Genomic DNA, 17881 nt, shown 5'->3' with positions numbered 1-17881 from the left:
GTTCAGTCTTGCAACTCTGGGTGCCTTAAATTCTATGCAGCTGTGGCTCACAGTCATGTCACCAACAGCCACCATACAAGCAAGAAAGTCTCACTCTGGCTTCCACGGCTCAATTACTCTTTGCAGGGGGATCTCACTAACACTTGTAACCCAGAATTGTTCCCAAAAGCATTTCTCTGCTGTGCTCAGCCCCCTCTCATGGTAGCACTCACCCCCATTGAGACTAAGTGGTCATCTTCCCCCACTTGCTTGCCTGATGGCTTTTTTTACATTGCATGTGAATGTGCTTTTCATTTTCTGAGGTCATACCTTAATTTACATTGGAGACTGCAGTCAAGCCTGGAAAACAACACTGCCAAATATATTTGAGGGACATATTTTCCAGCACATCTGCATAGCTTTTTACATGTCAACCCTACATACACCATGCAAGAATATTAATGATCAGTGAGTTACTAGTTTGAATATATTCTAGTTACTAGTGAGTTACTAGTTTTTGATACAAGACACCTTCTAAATAAATATCATGACAACAGTGTGTGGGGTGCACACAAAGGTAAGCAGGCCAGTTGAGACACATTGCTACATACCAAGAAGCCCCTTTTCCTGTGGCATTGGGATGCTCTTAGGGTCACAGAGGGCCCCTCTCATAACAGATTATTTATCTTCAGCGTTAGGCCATGTCTCTTCATGGAGCAGTTCACTGGTGTAGTCCAGTGGTTCTCAAACTATTGTAACTGGTGACCCCTTTCATATAGCAAGCTTTTGAGTGTGACCCCCCCCCTTTATAAATTAAAAACACTTGTTTATATATTTAAAACCATTTTAAATGTTGGAGGCAAAGTGGGGTTTAGGGTGGAGGCTGACAGCTCGTGACCCCCCCCCCCCATGTAATAACCTCATGACCACCAGTTTGAGAACCCCTGAGCTATACTGATATGCTATACAGCAAAGCTCTCCTAGTGTAGACACAATTATATTTGCAAAGCTGCACTTTCACTGGTGTAGTTTATATTGTCATCCCCAAACAAAACAAGCTATACCAGTACAAGTATTGTTTAGCCAGTTTAACTGTGTCTACATTAGGGGCTTCTGCCAGCACAGCTATGTCAGGGATCAAAACCTCTTCACATCCCCAATTGATGTAAGTATGCCGGAGGACATTTGTAGTGTAGACTTTAGTTTAGTTCATGGGACCGAATGGCTAGGCAGCAGTTCTGCGGAAAAGGACCTAGGGGTGACAGTGGACGAGAAGCTGGATATGAGTCAGCAGTGTGCCCTTGTTGCCAAGAAGGCCAATGGCATTTTGGGATGTATAAGTAGGGGCATAGCGAGCAGATCGAGGGAAGTGATCGTTCCCCTCTATTCGACATTGGTGAGGCCTCATCTGGAGTACTGTGTCCAGTTTTGGGCCCCACACTACAAGAAGGATGTGGATAAATTGGAGAGAGTCCAGCGAAGGGCAACAAAAATGATTAGGGGTCTAGAACACATGACTTATGAGGAGAGGCTGAGGGAGCTGCGATTGTTTAGCCTGCAGAAGAGAAGAATGAGGGGGGATTTGATAGCTGCTTTCAACTACCTGAAAGGGGGTTCCAAAGAGGATGGCTCTAGACTGTTCTCAATGGTAGCAGATGACAGAACGAGGAGTAATGGTCTCAAGTTGCAGTGGGGGAGGTTTAGATTGGATATTAGGAAAAACTTTTTCACTAAGAGGGTGGTGAAACACTGGAACGCGTTACCTAGGGAGGTGGTAGAATCTCCTTCCTTAGAGGTTTTTAAGGTCAGGCTTGACAAAGCCCTGGCTGGGATGATTTAACTGGGAATTGGTCCTGCTTCGAGCAGGGGGTTGGACTAGATGACCTTCAGGGGTCCCTTCCAACCCTGATATTCTATGATTCTATGCTTCGCCAAATTTCTGGCTGTTGAATAGTGTGCAGTAGGAACAGCAGTTATCTGAACATTCATTACTTAAGGTGTGAAGTGACATGAAAGCCTCTTTCTAGAAAGGGGATGATCTAATTTGTATTTCCTTGTAGCATTCTACGGGCCAGATCATTCTAATAAGCAACGGAATATTTTTTTAAATAGAGAACTTCAGTCAATGGATTATGTATTTGAATTCCGGATGTCAACTCTTTAGATCACCTTTAATCAAAGTGTGTTGTGCCAAATACGGTAATTGATAATGAGGCTTAGGGTATGTCTACACTGCGAAGTTGTCGACAAAACTTTTGTCTTTCACGGGTACTTAAAAAAGCCGCCAAAGACAAAAGTTTTGCTGACGCAAGTGGCAGTGTGAATGCAGCTTTTTCATCAGGAGCGCTCTCCTACTGACAAAGCTAACGCTGCTTGCCGGTCTGGTAGTATTTTGTCGGGAAAAGTGCCGACAAAGAGCGTTTACACATGCTGATTTTTAGCGACAAGGCTATGTCGACACAGCCTTGTTGCTAAAAGCTGCGTGATGTAGACAAGCCCTTAGTTACCACTTTAATGACACCTGCTACCTGCTAATTCACTATATGTTTCTATTTTTAGTTTCCTTGTTGTTTTGGGGATTTGTCAAAGATGAACTCAGACGATTACATGTCTTGGAGTGGAGCTAGTATCCTTTCATGTAACCTCTCTAGAAGTCTTATCCTTTTTCCTATTATACACATTTATGTAGCAAATATGATCTTGATATTTACTACTTGGTGCAAACTTTAGCCTCTAAAAATTGAGGCTTTTTGATGTAAGTAATGTTTGTCAAGCACTTTGAAGAAAAAAAGCACTGTTAAGTGCCAAGTTATAAACATAACTTGTAGTAAAATGTAATATATTAACTCTCTTTGTAATTTTAGTAACTAATACAGAAGACACTTTTAGCTAAAAAGATTTGATAAATATTTTAGAGCAACCCTTTTATTAGGACAGGTCTACACTTAAAACGCTGGGCTACTGTAGCGCTTTAGAGAAGACCCTGCTATGCTGACAGGAGAGCTTCTCCCATTGGCATAGTTAATGCACCTCTGTGAGAGGCAGTAGCTGTGTCAACGGGAATGGTTAGAGCTGAAAAGCTTACAAATATAACTTGTGTTAATCATTTTGCTATTTAGTTTTCACTCTAACTCTAGACAAAAAAGCTTATTGTTACTTTTTTTATTTTTGTTAGCATGACACTGTTCATTTGGATTGCAAGCAGTTTGGGGTAATATCTAAATTCCTTCCCAAAACTGTTCATTAAATTAAAATTAATCACTGAGCATTTGTTTTAATATTAGATTTTGTTACAGCACTTTAAACAAAACCTAAAGTGGCCTTAATCAGATTTCTTTAACTATTTTATAATTAACAAGAAATTTTAAATTGTATACACAGTATTTTATTTTTAGGATGTGATTTTTTTTTTTTTCTTAATCACCAAGTACTGCAGTTGCTAAACAAAATTAGAATGTGTCTGTGTCCACCAAAGGATAAAGCTCATTTCTATTTTGATATGCTGGCACGCTTCGGGATGTGTGTGGTTTTGCTCACTAATCTTTCTTCAGATACTTCTAAATCTTTGACTAAAATAGATAAGTCTATCTGTGAAATGATTAAAAGGTGCTGTGTTGATACCACCATAACTGGCTTTTTCTCTTTCCTCGCATTGTGTTCTCTACCTCTTCTTCGGTTTCTTTGTCTTTTCTTCTCCCATTTATGTGCCCTCCCCCCCAATCTTGCTGTGTGCCCTTCTCTAGTATTATGCAGTGATTTTTCCCCCCGCATCCCAACATATCCCACCACTCTCTTCCTCTAAGATCTCTAAAGGGATAGTATTTTTACTTGGTTAACATCCAGTGATTTCATTGGAGTTGAAGGTGCTCAGCACAATGTAGGACTGGACCCAGTGTAATCGAAACAGAATTATGGACTTCTCTGCAGGATCAAGACAAAGATGATGTTGCTTTCTGAAGGACGCTATTATCTGAAATACTATATGCACTGCAAAACTTGCAGATACAATAGTTATTAAGGATAACTGTTCAGCCTTAATTTTTCTGCGTTTGTGGGTTTGTTAACCCCTTGGGATACATTTTAAAAGTATTGCATAAGGCTTAATTTTGTGATTCCTGTTAAAGCAGTGGGTGTTTCATAACCAAAATTCTGAGTGAAGTACAGGGACATGCTTCCAAAATTTGACCCTTTTCTCTACCACCGTCTCCAGTCAGTCAAGATCAGTTAATTCAATTTTGCATTTTAACTCAGATACCTAGGGACAAGTAAAAAAGCCAGTGATTTGAAGTACTACAGAAATACCAGAATACCAGGTGACATGTATACTGCCCTATACCCACATGGGTAGTGGACGTGTAGTGAAAACAGACCATAGTTTTAGTTTTTACCATCTTCTAAAGAAGCTAGAAAATGGAGGAGAAACAGAAAGCAGCAAGGAGAAAGATTCTTTTGTCTTCAACAACTCTCAAATGCTATGAAACACACAGAGGGCCCTGATCCCACAAAGCTCTTAAGTGTGTGCTTAACTTTAATCATGTAGGCAGTCCATAAATGAATAACAGAAAGGCAGAGGCATATGCTGCATTTTCATTTTTAACTGCCTACTTTGTTAAATCAAATTATAACCTAAATAAACAAATTAGGCTATCACTATGTTCTGGTTTTGATTAAAATTAATTTATTTCTATGAGAGAATTGCAAGGACTTCCTAAGTGGAGATGTGTTAGACTTTAAGATGAACTTTCATATGTTAATATTTGCAGGTGGCACATTTTTCAAACTGTAGTCCATGAACTGCACAAGCTACCCTTAACTCAAGATGCATCCAGACTTGTCTCCTCACCTGCACAGTGAAGAATGTAACGTAGTTATCAGTCTGCTCAAAGAGTGTCACAAGGAGGTAAGAGTTTTGAAAAGTTAAACAAGTTGTGTGTGGGAATTGGGGGTCAGTATATTAGCGAGAATATTATTTCGTCAAAAAGTGACATCTCCCCTTCAGGCAGAACAACCATGAGCTGTTCTTCCTCCCATCTGTCACACATGCACTAAATTTACCATATTCTGGCCATCCAGAAGGCAGATGGTTCAGTCTGTTTGAAAGTAGGTGCTCTAAGTGTATTGACAGTGATAAGAAAATGCAAAGTGCCTGACTCTGCACATGTGCCTGACGCCCACTATGTGGAGAGTTGAAAATTTAAACAGTTGCTGGGATTTCAATGAGATCTGCTGTTAGACTTCTATATTTTAATATGGCTCAATCAGCACCATCTAAATATATAATCAAACACATTTCTGTGAAGTGGCTCAGAGATCCTTCATTTTTTCAAGCAAGTAGAAACTTGAGATCACCCACTTGGAAAAAAACTTTACATTTTCATTGGCTGTGCAGTAAATCTTAAATGTAGAAGGATCATCCTCTATATTCAAAAACTAAATAATGTATCTGCTGTATGCTATATCATTGCTAAATTATTTTCTAAATCAGTGTTGCATGCAGAAGTATTTCTATATCAAGACACAAAAAGTCCATTTAATTTCAATTGTTTTCACTGAGACAAAGAATAAATTTAAATATTGAATCTTAATGAGCAAAACAGTGGCTTGCCCTATTACACATAGAATGAAATATCTTCATCTCAGGTTGTTCAAACATCACATTTGAATCTTTGCATGGAATCTGTTGCTTTAGAATTTATTGAAACTACTAAATGCATTCATCTCCTTTCCTCTAATGTTTCTACTAGAATTTTTAAATAGCTTCAGAAATAAAAATGTTACATTCAAAACTGCATAAACTTGAAATGGACTAGTAACATAGAAGGTATTGGGATCAAATTTAAGGCTGATCAAAACCTTAGCCTACTCTGAAAGAACACTGAAGGGAAATGGTGAAATTGACTAAGCAATTAATCAAATATAGAAAGCTAACTGCTAGATTTTTTTTTTCCAACTAGTTTTAGTTGTAGTTCCTAGATGTTACTTATATTTCTCGTACATGCAAAATATTTGGAGAAATCTGATTTTCAATTTGATCATTTAACCAGTTTTTTAAAATGGCTGTGATGTATAAATCGCAACAAAATATCTTAAGTATGGACTTAGTTTTAAGTGTTTTTTACTAGCAGTGTGGGAGAACATGACATGTTCTGCCGGACAAAAATTAATATATTTGCATCATGTCAGCACTTGCTTTAAGATGTGAAGAGGCATAATAGGCACTCCCATTTAAGAACTGATAAATATCCATTTGTATTTAAATAGTCAAGGGCCACTTCTGCAAAGTGGTGTCAGTAGAACTGTAATTGAGAATGAAAGGTCTGAGCATTTATGTGACAATCCTATTGGGTCTTGAAGTCCTTCAATATGAAATATTAGTGGAATAGTTTTAATTCATGATAGATTGGCAATACATGAGTGTGGGACTCTTCCACTGACATTCTTTTGGCTTCATATGTCTGTCAGATGCCGTAAATTATGTGAAATCATTACAATAGTACTGAAAGTTAAAATATAGAAAGAACTTCTGGTTCCTCTATTTCAGCTGTGCATACCCTGTATAATTTGTGGTTACTTTAAAAACTCTACTCATTTAATTTCATTCTCATGTTTCAAAATAATAAGACACTAGTTCACAATAAAAGGCGCCAGTACTTCAAACTTTTAATTTATAAATACATATTTTAATTAAACCTAATAAAAAAGTGTGATCTCCTCCTGAAAATGAGTCAGAGCTAGGAAAGCTGGTGAGATCTGGACCCATCCATATGTGAATTTCCTCCTTCCTTGCTGTCAGAGGTTAAGTGAGGGGACAACAGCTACTCCAGGCAGGCTGTTTGGCCTTGTCTGTAGTAATAATATATACTAATATATACTGTCCAATGCAAACAATGTTGTTATAGTGTACTTTGGGATATAATGTATGTAGGGATTTTTTTTTATAAGTTTGTGCAATCATTCTCCTGTTTGGTGGTGTATCTTGGTTTATTTGTAAATAAATCACACAAAGATTAAGCAAAATGGACAGGAATATTTTTCAGATTAATACATCGTACATTATTTGAACAGGTTGTAATTGCACCAAAATGAGGACAGATAAGACTGTAATATCGCTCCACTATGAAAATAGACTAAGGAATGGCCTCCTTTGTGATGACACAGAGGTCTGACTCAAGTTTTTTGGGCCAGATTCTGATTAATAGCCTTATTCAGGGTATTTTACTCCACAAATAGCTGCTTTGCGTTCAGTGGGACTGCTCATATCATAAAGGTATTACTCACCATAAATAAGAAATCAGAATCTTACCCTTTGGATGTAGGTTGATGGACTGTAGAGCCTCTGTAAATAATGTTGTGGCAACAATACATTCTTAAACTACAAAAATTGGTAACTTTTCCTTTTTTCGATTATTGCTTCAATCTGCCTTTTAAAATAGAGATAATCTGAAATTTACATATGCTGAAAACTTTCTATTGGTGCCTAAATGTGCACTCAACCAAACAATGAGTGGGGATTGTGTAGTAAACTCTTTGACACTGTCATAGCTCTAACTCTGTCCTCATGGGAACTTGAACAATTCTGTGGGCAGTATCATCGCAAACTACTTATTAAGTAGTGTGACCCACACCTTCCCTAATTTAGCTCACTAAACACAAGAGATTAGTTTTCATTCACAATCTAGATAGTCAGCTCAATTTCTCTAGCAGCCCTTTAGAGGATAACTTCCAGTACTAAAGGGCACACTTCATTAATTTCCATATAAGTTTTGCCTTTATACTGTATGTAGGAACAGATAATTACTGTTAAAGACGGCCATTTTCCCCAACTTCATTTGTGTCACTGCTCATCAATTTAAAGTCCACTGGAATTTGTTACTCAAGTTCTCACTTAATACTATTTGACCACAGTATGCTCTGTTTAAATCTTCTGTTCTTGTGCTCTCTCTAAATTCTTGAATTATTATGAGGGAGCCTTGCCTAGAATAGCTGCAAATTCTTAAATTGGAATGGAGAGTACCAGGGTATATTCTCTGTATTTTCTCCAAATTCTGCAGCCTCATTTATCTGTGCAGTCTAAATGATCTAGGTAGTCTGAGGTGTTGCATGGGCATACAGTTTTCCTCAGCCAAGTTAAATAAAAGCAAGCAGGATTCTAACCAGGTACCTAATAACTAAAACCATGTTAGGAAGTTCCTCTCCATATCAACTGCAGCAATATCAAAGGAGGTTGCCAATAAAATGATAGCTGCTCACGTTTAATGGGACAGTAGAAGTAAAACCAAAACACATTTTTATTTAGACACTGCAGAATCCTAATGTGTGGATTTTGTAATCACCTTAAAAAAATACTGTAAATAGCATTGCCGGTGAAATGGGTGACAGAGAAGAAAATTAGTTCCCTTTGGTTTGTTCTGCCTAGTGGTGTGTAAACTGATTTGGCTAATAAACTTTGACCAGAGAAGCCTGTTTTATTCCTTTCATTGTTGGAATTATTGTTACTCTGCTTTCCTCTTATAATTTTATGTTGTATAGGTTGGCACAATATGTCTAATAAAACTGTCTATTAGCTTTAGAAAGGACTTGATTTGAATATGCTCTTCTACTTGAACTCCTTGGCAACAGTGAGTTGCCCGGGTTCATTGCCTATTTAAGGTGCTAAAGGATTAAGAGTAGTGGTAATAAATTGATGCAAAGGATTATATTTTTTTCAGAATGTGTTCTTGGTTTGACTGAAAGACAATTTCTCCTTGGGTGAAGAAGGACTTAATTGGTTCTTTCAGCTTTGTGCATAACTATGAAAAGAGAGGTGTTTGCACACTCTTGAGTTTCTGCTATGAAGAGAAAATGTCTATCACAGACAGTTCAGTCATAAGGAAATGATGTTTTTATCTAAACTTTAAAAGAATTTATTGAAATATCTTACTTTGGAATTTCATATTTCACTGACTTCACCCTCAGTGTGTGAGTCACTGAAAACTCTGGCCATTACTTAACTAAATTGCCATGAGTGTAAGCTTCTATGTAGCTGAATTCAATACTCTTAAAAGTGATAACTTGAATTGGGCAGTGTGGTTAAACATCTCCACAGAACTCAGTTTAATGTATTTCATTGCTGACCTGAAGCATGTCTACTGTACGAAGTTCATATTTGTTGGATAGAAGCTGTCAAGCATGCTATTTGCGCAATGTTACCTTAGACACTTTTGAAAGATAAACTATTGCTGTGCCAAGTGAGAGCTTTAAAAAGGCCTGTATTTCTTGCAACTGTCAGCTATAGAACATAGGGTTTTACAAGCACTTCACTATTATGAGAGTGACACCCATCCTGGAAAAACTGAATTTCCATAAGTTGACCCATAAAAAAGATGGCGTTTTACTCTCATCGCAGACTCCATGTTAACTAGATTTAAAGCAGTAAAATTTCTTTTCAAGCTGGAACTTAATTTCACTTACACAATGTCCATTGGTGTGCTTCAGCTTCAAGGAATTTAAATATAATAGGTCTCACTAAACTTGAAAATCCACTTATTTTATATAGATAGTGGATCCCAAAACATCTCAACAAAGTATACTTTAAAACGTAAGGAAAATCTCAGAATTCAAGAAGTTGTCATGAATGTAATCAGTCTCTAGAGCGAATACAAGACTCCATGGTATATGAAAGAAGATACGTAAAGGTTTGATTGAGACCCATCTCAGCTTATCATGACAATGCATTTCTTTTGAATGTATCTTGAAGTTTGATAAATAATTGTAAGAGAGACCAAGACCAAAGTTTTAAACTGGTGTAACAGTCAAATTCCATGCAAATCTATGACTAAAGAATATATCCTACTTTTCTATTGCACGTCTTCCTCAGCAATATCCATTAATTGGATGGTACATGCTTGGTCTGATAAGCTGTTTAACTCCATAATATGAAGCCAGGATTTCAGATTTCCTCAATCATTCTCTGAATCTATAAAAATAAGTTGACTTCAAAATCTTTATACTTGATGACTAAATCTGATGTCTTCCTAGTTACCTCATCTGTTCTCATCAATTTCATGTCCAGTCTGAGACATTCTAAACTCTCCTCTAACTTTCCATAAAGGGTTGGCTCCACGTGAAATGATATACTTTCAGGGGAGTTTCTTCACATTGTCTTCAGGTCTGTCATCCTGTCACTCTTGCTATTTTTGTAACTTTCCCTTGCTGTTCTGTCTCTCAGCTGGGCTTGCAGATGGCATACTTATAGATCTTAAGATTAGGATTCATTACTGTTTGTCCAAATGAAGTCCCTGGCAGGATGCTGCACCAGAAAAGAAATATCTCAAGTGCACATATACAGCAGGCATAGTCTCACTTCTGAGAGTTGAGGTGTTGCCTCTCTCAGACCCTTTGTGCAACTGTTTGATCTCTTTTTGCATTTGCAGCGAGAAGCATGTCACTTCCTTCTGATTACGCTGCAGATGGATAACGAACTTGGCTTTAATTTGGTAGAATACATACACACTTACATCCAGCTCTTTCTTGCAGCTGTAATGGAACCCTTCCTTTTCTTTGAATAAACAGTTAGTCATTTATGACTACAGCCTTTTCATATTACAGTGAAGCTGAAACTGTACACGTTTAGAAGTTAACAAGGTATGTTCTTTGATCAGTCTTATTTGACAAATAAATTTGATTGCTAGTGGAAGAGAGGGGAAAGAATAATTCTGCTTTTTTAGCTTGCTCTCACCCCTAAGTTTCCAGAGCATATAGCATACCTATAGTATAAAATAATACTGTGGGAGTACAATAACATCTTTCAAACTGAAGTGAGGTGCACGTTACCTGAAAAATATCAGGGGGTAGCCGTGTTAGACTGTATCCACAAAAACAACAAGGAGTCCGGTGGCACCTTAAAGACTAACAGATTTATTTGAGCATAAGCTTTCGTGGGTAAAAGCCCCACTTCTTCAGATGCATGGAGTGAAAATTACAGATGCAGACATAAATATACTGACACATGAAGAGAAGGGAGTTACCTCACAAGTGGAGAGCCAGTGTTGACAGGGCCAATTCAATCAGGATAGATGTAGATCACTCCCAACAATAGATGAGGAGGTGTCAATTCCAGGAGAGGCAAAGCTGCTTCTGTAATGAACCAGTCACTCCCAGTTCCTATTCAAGCCCAAATTAATGGTGTGAAATTTGCAAATGAATTTTCGTTCTGTTGTTTCTCTTTGAAGTCTGTTTCTGAAGTTTTTTTGTTCAAGTATAGCTACTTTCAAATCTCTTATAGAATGTCCAGGAAGATTGAAGTGTTCTCCCACTGGCTTTTGTATGTTACCATTCCTGATGTCCGATTTGTGTCCATTTATTCTTTTACGTAGGCACTGTCTGGTTTGGCCAATGTACATGGCAGAGGGGCATTGCTGACACATGATAGCGTATATAACATTAGTAGACGTGCAGGTGAATGAGCCTCTGATGGTGTGGCTGATTTGGTTGCGTTCTCTGATGGTGTTGCTAGCGTTGATATGGGGACAGAGTAGGCAATGAGATTTGCTACAGGGATTGATTCCTGGGTTAGTATATCTATGGTATGGTGTGTAGTTGCTGGTGAGTATTTGCTTCAGGTTGGGGGACTGTCTGTAAGCGAGGACAGGCCTGTCTCCCAAGATCTGGGAGAGTGGGGAATCGTTTTCCAGGATAGGTTGTAGATTGTTGATAATGTGCTGGAGAGGTTTTAGCTGGGGGCTGTAAGTGATGGCCAGTGGTGTTCTATTATTTTCCTTGTGGGGCCTGTCCTGTAGTAGGTGATTTCTGGGTACCTGTCTCGTTCTGTCAATCTGTTTCCTCACTTCCCCAGGTGGGTATTGTAGTTTTAAGAATGCTTAATAAAGATCTTGGCCCTGTCAACACTGGTTCTCCACTTGTGAGGTAACTCCCTTCTCTTCATGTGTCAGTATATTTGTCTGCATCTGTAATTTTCACTCCATGTAGCTGAAGAAGTGGGATTTTTACCCACAAAAGCTTATGCTCAAATAAATCTGTTAGTCTTTAAGGTGCCACCGGACTCCTTGTTATTACCTGAAAAGGTTCACTTGTGAAACAAGAATAATTCAGGTAAGCAGTCTTAAAAAGAAATTGTGAAGTTTCATATGAAACATTTTTCTTATCCTGACTTCATGTTACTCATTTCCTCCCCTTTTTATTTGCAATATCCGGAAGCAGACAGAGTACAATTTCCTATCAATGTCTTGCTCTCCATTAATAATTCATACTAGATCTATGGAAACATGTACTAAGGGAGATGAATCTGAAAGAGCATGAAGTTTGTTGTGGAGAGAACATGTCCAGACATCTTGTGGCATGCAGTTTCTTCTTCACTGGTTTCACTTTTTCTGGTCATTTTTTCATTGTGCTCCCCCATAGAGGACTGATAATAGTCATCCTCTAATCTTTTTTTGGCTTTATTTATTTTTCCCATTGAAATAATATTTTTTGCTAAAATGGCTTTCTTTCTTTCTTTAATATATTTGTTGGTTTATCCCTTTCTTTCTAAATGTTTCCCCCCAGGTTACTCTGCCTTTGTCTAGATAGGCTCTAGATTCAGCTACTGCAGCCTTCACATACTGCTGTCACACTTTGTGTTCTGCCAGTGTTGCCAGCTTTGGGGCCCATTTTGTCCTCTTCTCTCACACAGCTGTCTCCATACTTTCTAGCTGCTCTTCTACACACATTTTTACTCCTGTTAGAATTCTGCGCCTCTGTAGAAGGCAGAATGTTGCAGAATTCCCTGTTTTTCCTGCAGAATTTCTGGCCACCACTAGGGGCTGCAGGACTCTGTAGAATGCAGCTTGCAGTGAGTGGAGCACCCAGCATGGCGGGGCTGAGGGCTGTATGCTCTTTGGTCCTCATTCTCCGGGGATGGGAGAGGGCTTGGGAGACCCAACCAGCACTGGCAAAGGGTGAGGAAGGGCAAGGCTGCACCACACCATGTCCCCTGGAGAGATCCTAAAGGCTCTGTGAGTGCTGGTGCCTGGTCTGGGGGCTGCCCCATGGCTGGGCTCTGTGGGGAGGGGAGGCTGGTGTCTGGGGACTGTCCCACAGCTGGGCTCTGTGGGGAAGGGGAAAAGGGTTGGTTTCTGCGCCGGAGGGTGCCCTGTGGCTCGGCTCTAGGGGAAGGGGGTGTGGGTGACTGGGCCAGGGGGTGCCCTGCAACTGGGGTCTTGGGGGATGGGAATGCAGGTGTCTGGGCTCTGGGGACCCCACACTGCCCTCTGCAGTACCCCACAACTGGAACTGAGTTGTTGTAGGGGTTTCTTTAACTCTCTACTCCTGGGAGAATCTTTTTTGCTGTTGTCTGTATTGTTGACATACTTGTTGACAGGTATTTTGAAATAAATTACCAAAATAATTGAAACTGGGTGATTATATTGTGTTGTTTTGACAAAATATGTAGAATTTTGCACAATTTAAATTTTTTTGGCGTAGAATTCCCCCAGGAGTAACAAATAGAATGAACTTCACAAGCCGGTCCATAAGGCTGTTACCATTTTTCCTCCAAAATCCCTCGTGAAGACTCAGTCCTTGTATGATGCCTACAAGAAATAAAATAAGTCCCATATCTTAGTTATATGTTTAAAAATAGCTTTGTTATTCCTTCATGCTATACACTAGCCTTCACTGAGTAAGCACATAATCTTATTGATGTTACCCCTGTTCTTCTTTCTATGCCTTGTAACTCCCCTTGTTGCATTGTGTCTGAAATTAGTAAGCTTCCTCCAGGCAGGGATCATGCAATCTTTATCTGTGTTGTGAGGCACATAGCACACACTTGCATGCTATAATTAAATAAGGCTGAGATATATGCTGCAACTGCTACATTCTGAGATTACCTTTAATACAGTAACTCCTCGCTTAACGTTGTAGTTATGTTCCTGAAAAATGGTACTTTAAGCGAAACGATGTTAAGCAAATCCAGTTTCCCCATAAGAATGAATGTAAATGAGGGGGTTAGGTTCCAGGGAAATTTTTTTTTACCAGACAAAAGACACACACACACACACACACACACACACAGTATAAGTTTTAAGCAAACCATTTAATACTGTACACAGCAATGATCGTGAAGCTTGGTTGAGGTGATGGAGTCAGAGGGTGGGATATTTCCCAGGGAATGCTTTACTGCTAAATGATGAACTAGCATTCAGCTGAGCCTTCAAGGGTTAACATGTTGTTAATTAGCCTCACACTCTACAAGGCAGCAGGAATGGAGGGAGGGGAGACAGCATGGCAGAGAGAGACAGAGATACACACAATGTGTGAGAGATGCGCATTGCCCCTTTAAGTATGCTGACACCTAAGTACACTGCCTTTTTAAGTAGATCAGCAAGTTGAGACAGCAGCTGCTGCCAGCAAGCTCCCTCCCTCCTGAGCCCTGTTGTGTTTCTCCCGCCCCCTTCCGCCCCAGCTCTGTCGAGATGAGGTAAAGGAGTGGGGTGGGGACAGCCTGACATCAGCACTCCTCTTCCCCCAACCCCTTGCACAGCAAACAGGAGGCTCCCAGGAGCAGCTCCAAGGCAGAGGGCAGGAGCAGCACACAGCAGTGCGGGGGTGGGACAGCTGAACTGCCTGGCAATTGATAGTCTGCTGGGAAGCTGCTGCACAGGGAACTTAGGAGAGTGGGGAGCTGATGGGGGGCTGCCGGTCCACCCTGGTTCCAAGCCCCCACCAGCTAGCTCTAACGGGCTGCTCTTTCTGCAAGCAGTGGACAAAGCAGGCGGCTGCCAAACAACGTTATAAGGGAGCATTGCGCAACTTTAAATGAGCATGTTCTCTAATAGATCAGCCATGAAACAATGTTAACCAGGATGACTTTAAGTGAGGATGTACTGGATTAATGTGTTTCAATCAAAAGTATGTACAGACATACAAAAATATGAATCTGTACTGAAGTTTTGTAATATGTTTTGTACCATGTCAAAAAATCTACAGTGGTTAATAGTTGAACAGTATTTGTTTTTTGTTTTTTTCAAAGCCTTTTTTTGTTTCACACTTAAAATGTGCTAACTGCAAAATAGATGCTTGGATTTCTAAATGGGCAGGTATGGTTGTACAGAAGTTGTAAAACATTTGGGCTGAAACTTTGACAATCAGTGTGTCTGCATGGAAATATTTCTGTGCTACTTCACTAGAAATAATTTAGCTCTTTCCCATACTGGAAAAAATGGTTGCTAACACTAAAAGACTAGCCAGAGGAGTGTAATATTTACTTTAAAAAATGAATTTTGAATTCTTCTAATTCAGGAAGACAAAAGCCTCTGGGAGATAATTGGTGTCCATGTATGTACATATATACAGTAAGCACACGTTTGCACTTGGATGATGCACTGTATCTAAATATAAATGTAAATCTATAACATTTTTGTACTTGTAAAATATTGTCTATTTTTGACATACTGTAAACAACTATTTGGTACTATAATATCGCACTACCATGCTAAAACAAATTTACATCCCTACGAAGGCTTAATTTATGTGCTAAATATTGGCCCTTTTATACTGTGTGATGAGTTGCTTGCTGTTGTGGTATTTTATACTGGTGAGGTAAACTGTAGTGTCCAGTTCTAAACATAAAGGTGTCGAGTTAAGGGTAACAGTTGCAGTCATGACCTATGAATTTTCTTACCATTTGTGTGTGGAGGTGTTCACTTGTGATAGTCAGACACAAACAGGATATCATTTCCTCCCCATTCATATTTTACTTAAACAATTTGCAGGGCGGACGGATTCAGGGAGGGTTGGCTATTGGCATGTTCATGTGATTCACAAGAAAGAGAATTCCTTTTGCTAAAGGGATTATGTCATGGATATATGGGGTGGATGGTATTGTAACATAACACACTTATGTGAAATATTTCCAAATTCCTTCCCTCCCCCTAAATAAGGCTCGGTGGAAATGTTATCATTCCAAATTTATTGAATTAATTCTGTCTGTCAACTAAATTTCTTAGTTGGAAACCCTGTGAACCAAATGTTTATATGAAAGGAAGAGACTTTAGGTGACAGTGTGAGTGAACTACTGCATCTTAAATGCTCTGCAGAATATTCATGTTGAATAATAGCTTGCAGCAGTGCACCTTGGGAAGAATGGCGTAAGCCTGGTATGAGAGCTCACATAAAAATCAAAGTGCAAATATAGGGTATATTCTGTTACGAATGAAAGAAAGTCTGTACTAGTTAAAAATGAAAACGTTCTTTTTAAACATGATTTGCTTGTAGTAGAGTACAAATTGGGGAGAGTGAGGGCTTTTCACATGCAATTGCTGCATGTGGTGTCATCTGATGTCCTCCTATTAAATACAGAGGTATAAGCTAATTAACTATAGCACTGCTACAGTGAAGTGTCTGTCAGCATCTTCATTACCCCCTCCTATTCCCAGGAGTCTGTAACTCTGAAATTTGTAACTCTGGCTGAAATTTCACGCACGCATTAATGGTATCCCACCCCACATATGTATAAATATGTTTGCTTATAAATCACAGGAATGCAAATAAAAGTATTTGGTACAATTTAAATGAGAAGCAAGTGTCTGGTTTCTATTTTAAATAGCCTAGAGTCCAACAGTCAAAATTTTTTCTTCATAGAAGCTGATTTTTGTAAAACTAATTACTAACATGATTTATACTAACATTTAACATGGTCTCTATATACCACTCACATACAGGCTAATATATGCATACTAAACTTTAGCAGAGATGTATTGCTCTTCATTAAAATACCATGGACTTCGCCATACTTTTTCAGTTTCTGTGCTCCTTATAGCACCTCCATATTGAATGGCATGGGTAAGGAAGCTGGGGTAAAAAGGGAGTTACAGGAAAGACCAGTCTTTTTTTTTTTTTTTAGAGCCATCCCTGTGTACCAAACCCTCTTTGTACTCTGTTTCCTGCTTCACATTCTATTTTGCTACTGATGTGTTCTGCACACGGTGGACCAAGCAGACTCAGTCCAGCCTATAGCTGCAAGTATTTTTGAATCTGAGTTTTTGTAGGTTTTTGCGTAATTTGGATGTCTTATGTAGCATTCTACTGCCAAACCACTTGGTACTGTCATCTTGATTATCATTCTGTGAAAATGGCACTTTTAGGAGTTGTGGGCATATTTTTGGACAATGCTCTTTGGCTGATGTGACATTGCTTCAAAAAGTGTTTTCTTTTAGGTGCCTTACTTTCATGGCAGACACTTGACTTACTTGGGGAAGATAGCTATAGACAGCCAATCAGAACAATGGCCATAGTTTCCCCATTAGTATCTTTGAAATGAGATAAGATTTAAATATATATGAAGCCTCAGAAATTACCGTGATTTGACTCCTAACCAGAGAGAATGCAGTCTCAAGTCATGGGCTTGATGAAATGGGAAATTAGGGCTGATCTGAACGGTAGGTTGGAGGGGCTTACCTTCTCTTCTCTTTTGGGTTATGGCCACTTCTGTAGTACCAGTCTCCCTCTGTATAGCAGCTGCAGATATTTTGGACAAGCAGCACACTCTTATGTGGTCAGGATGGTATGCAGTTTAATCTGAAACTGTAGTTCTGGATTTACACTTCTTAGAGCTATGAAGGAGAAGCAGTGTACACTGTGCCTTATCCTGGGGATTGAGCACATCCCCTCCGCAATGGTTGCAACCGTCTCTAGTCGGAAGAATCTGTTCCAGAGACTTTTACACACACGAGCAGTTCCACTGAAATTAGCTATACTGTTTGGTGAGTAAAGATTACAGAATTGGCCTTCAAGTTAATAAGTACATGCTTTAAATATGTTGCCAATGAGCCATGCGTCTGACTTCAATTTGTATATCTTATTTAAGAGTCTGATCCTGAAATGTGTTGAGTGCCTTCTAACGCATGTTGTACAACTCCCAGTAAAG

The 17881-nt window shown here is 39.1% G+C and overlaps 1 protein-coding gene across 5 annotated transcripts in view; it reads left to right on the top strand.

Annotated features, from left to right (window-relative positions):
* The window catches only part of CMC2 (C-X9-C motif containing 2), a 48133-nt gene that overhangs the window by 21595 nt on the left and 8657 nt on the right, over window positions 1–17881 (top strand). For 3 of the 5 annotated variants that reach the window (XM_077830962.1, XM_077830965.1, XM_077830964.1), the window contains exons 2-3: window positions 2539–2605; window positions 4809–4879. In XM_077830962.1, coding sequence (XP_077687088.1) covers window positions 2569–2605; window positions 4809–4879 — 108 coding nt within the window. In that variant the 5' untranslated portion in view covers window positions 2539–2568. Of the gene's footprint in view, window positions 1–2538; window positions 2606–4742; window positions 4880–17881 lie in introns of all 5 variants that reach the window. The other 2 variants (XM_077830966.1, XM_077830967.1) reach the window with 1 other exon arrangement.

This window comes from Eretmochelys imbricata, chromosome 12 (genome assembly GCF_965152235.1).
Source record: "Eretmochelys imbricata isolate rEreImb1 chromosome 12, rEreImb1.hap1, whole genome shotgun sequence".
In the NCBI taxonomy this organism is placed as follows: Eukaryota; Metazoa; Chordata; order Testudines; family Cheloniidae; genus Eretmochelys; species Eretmochelys imbricata.
Note: the sequence above shows the minus strand (reverse complement) of the source record. Positions and strands in the feature narration are given on the sequence as shown.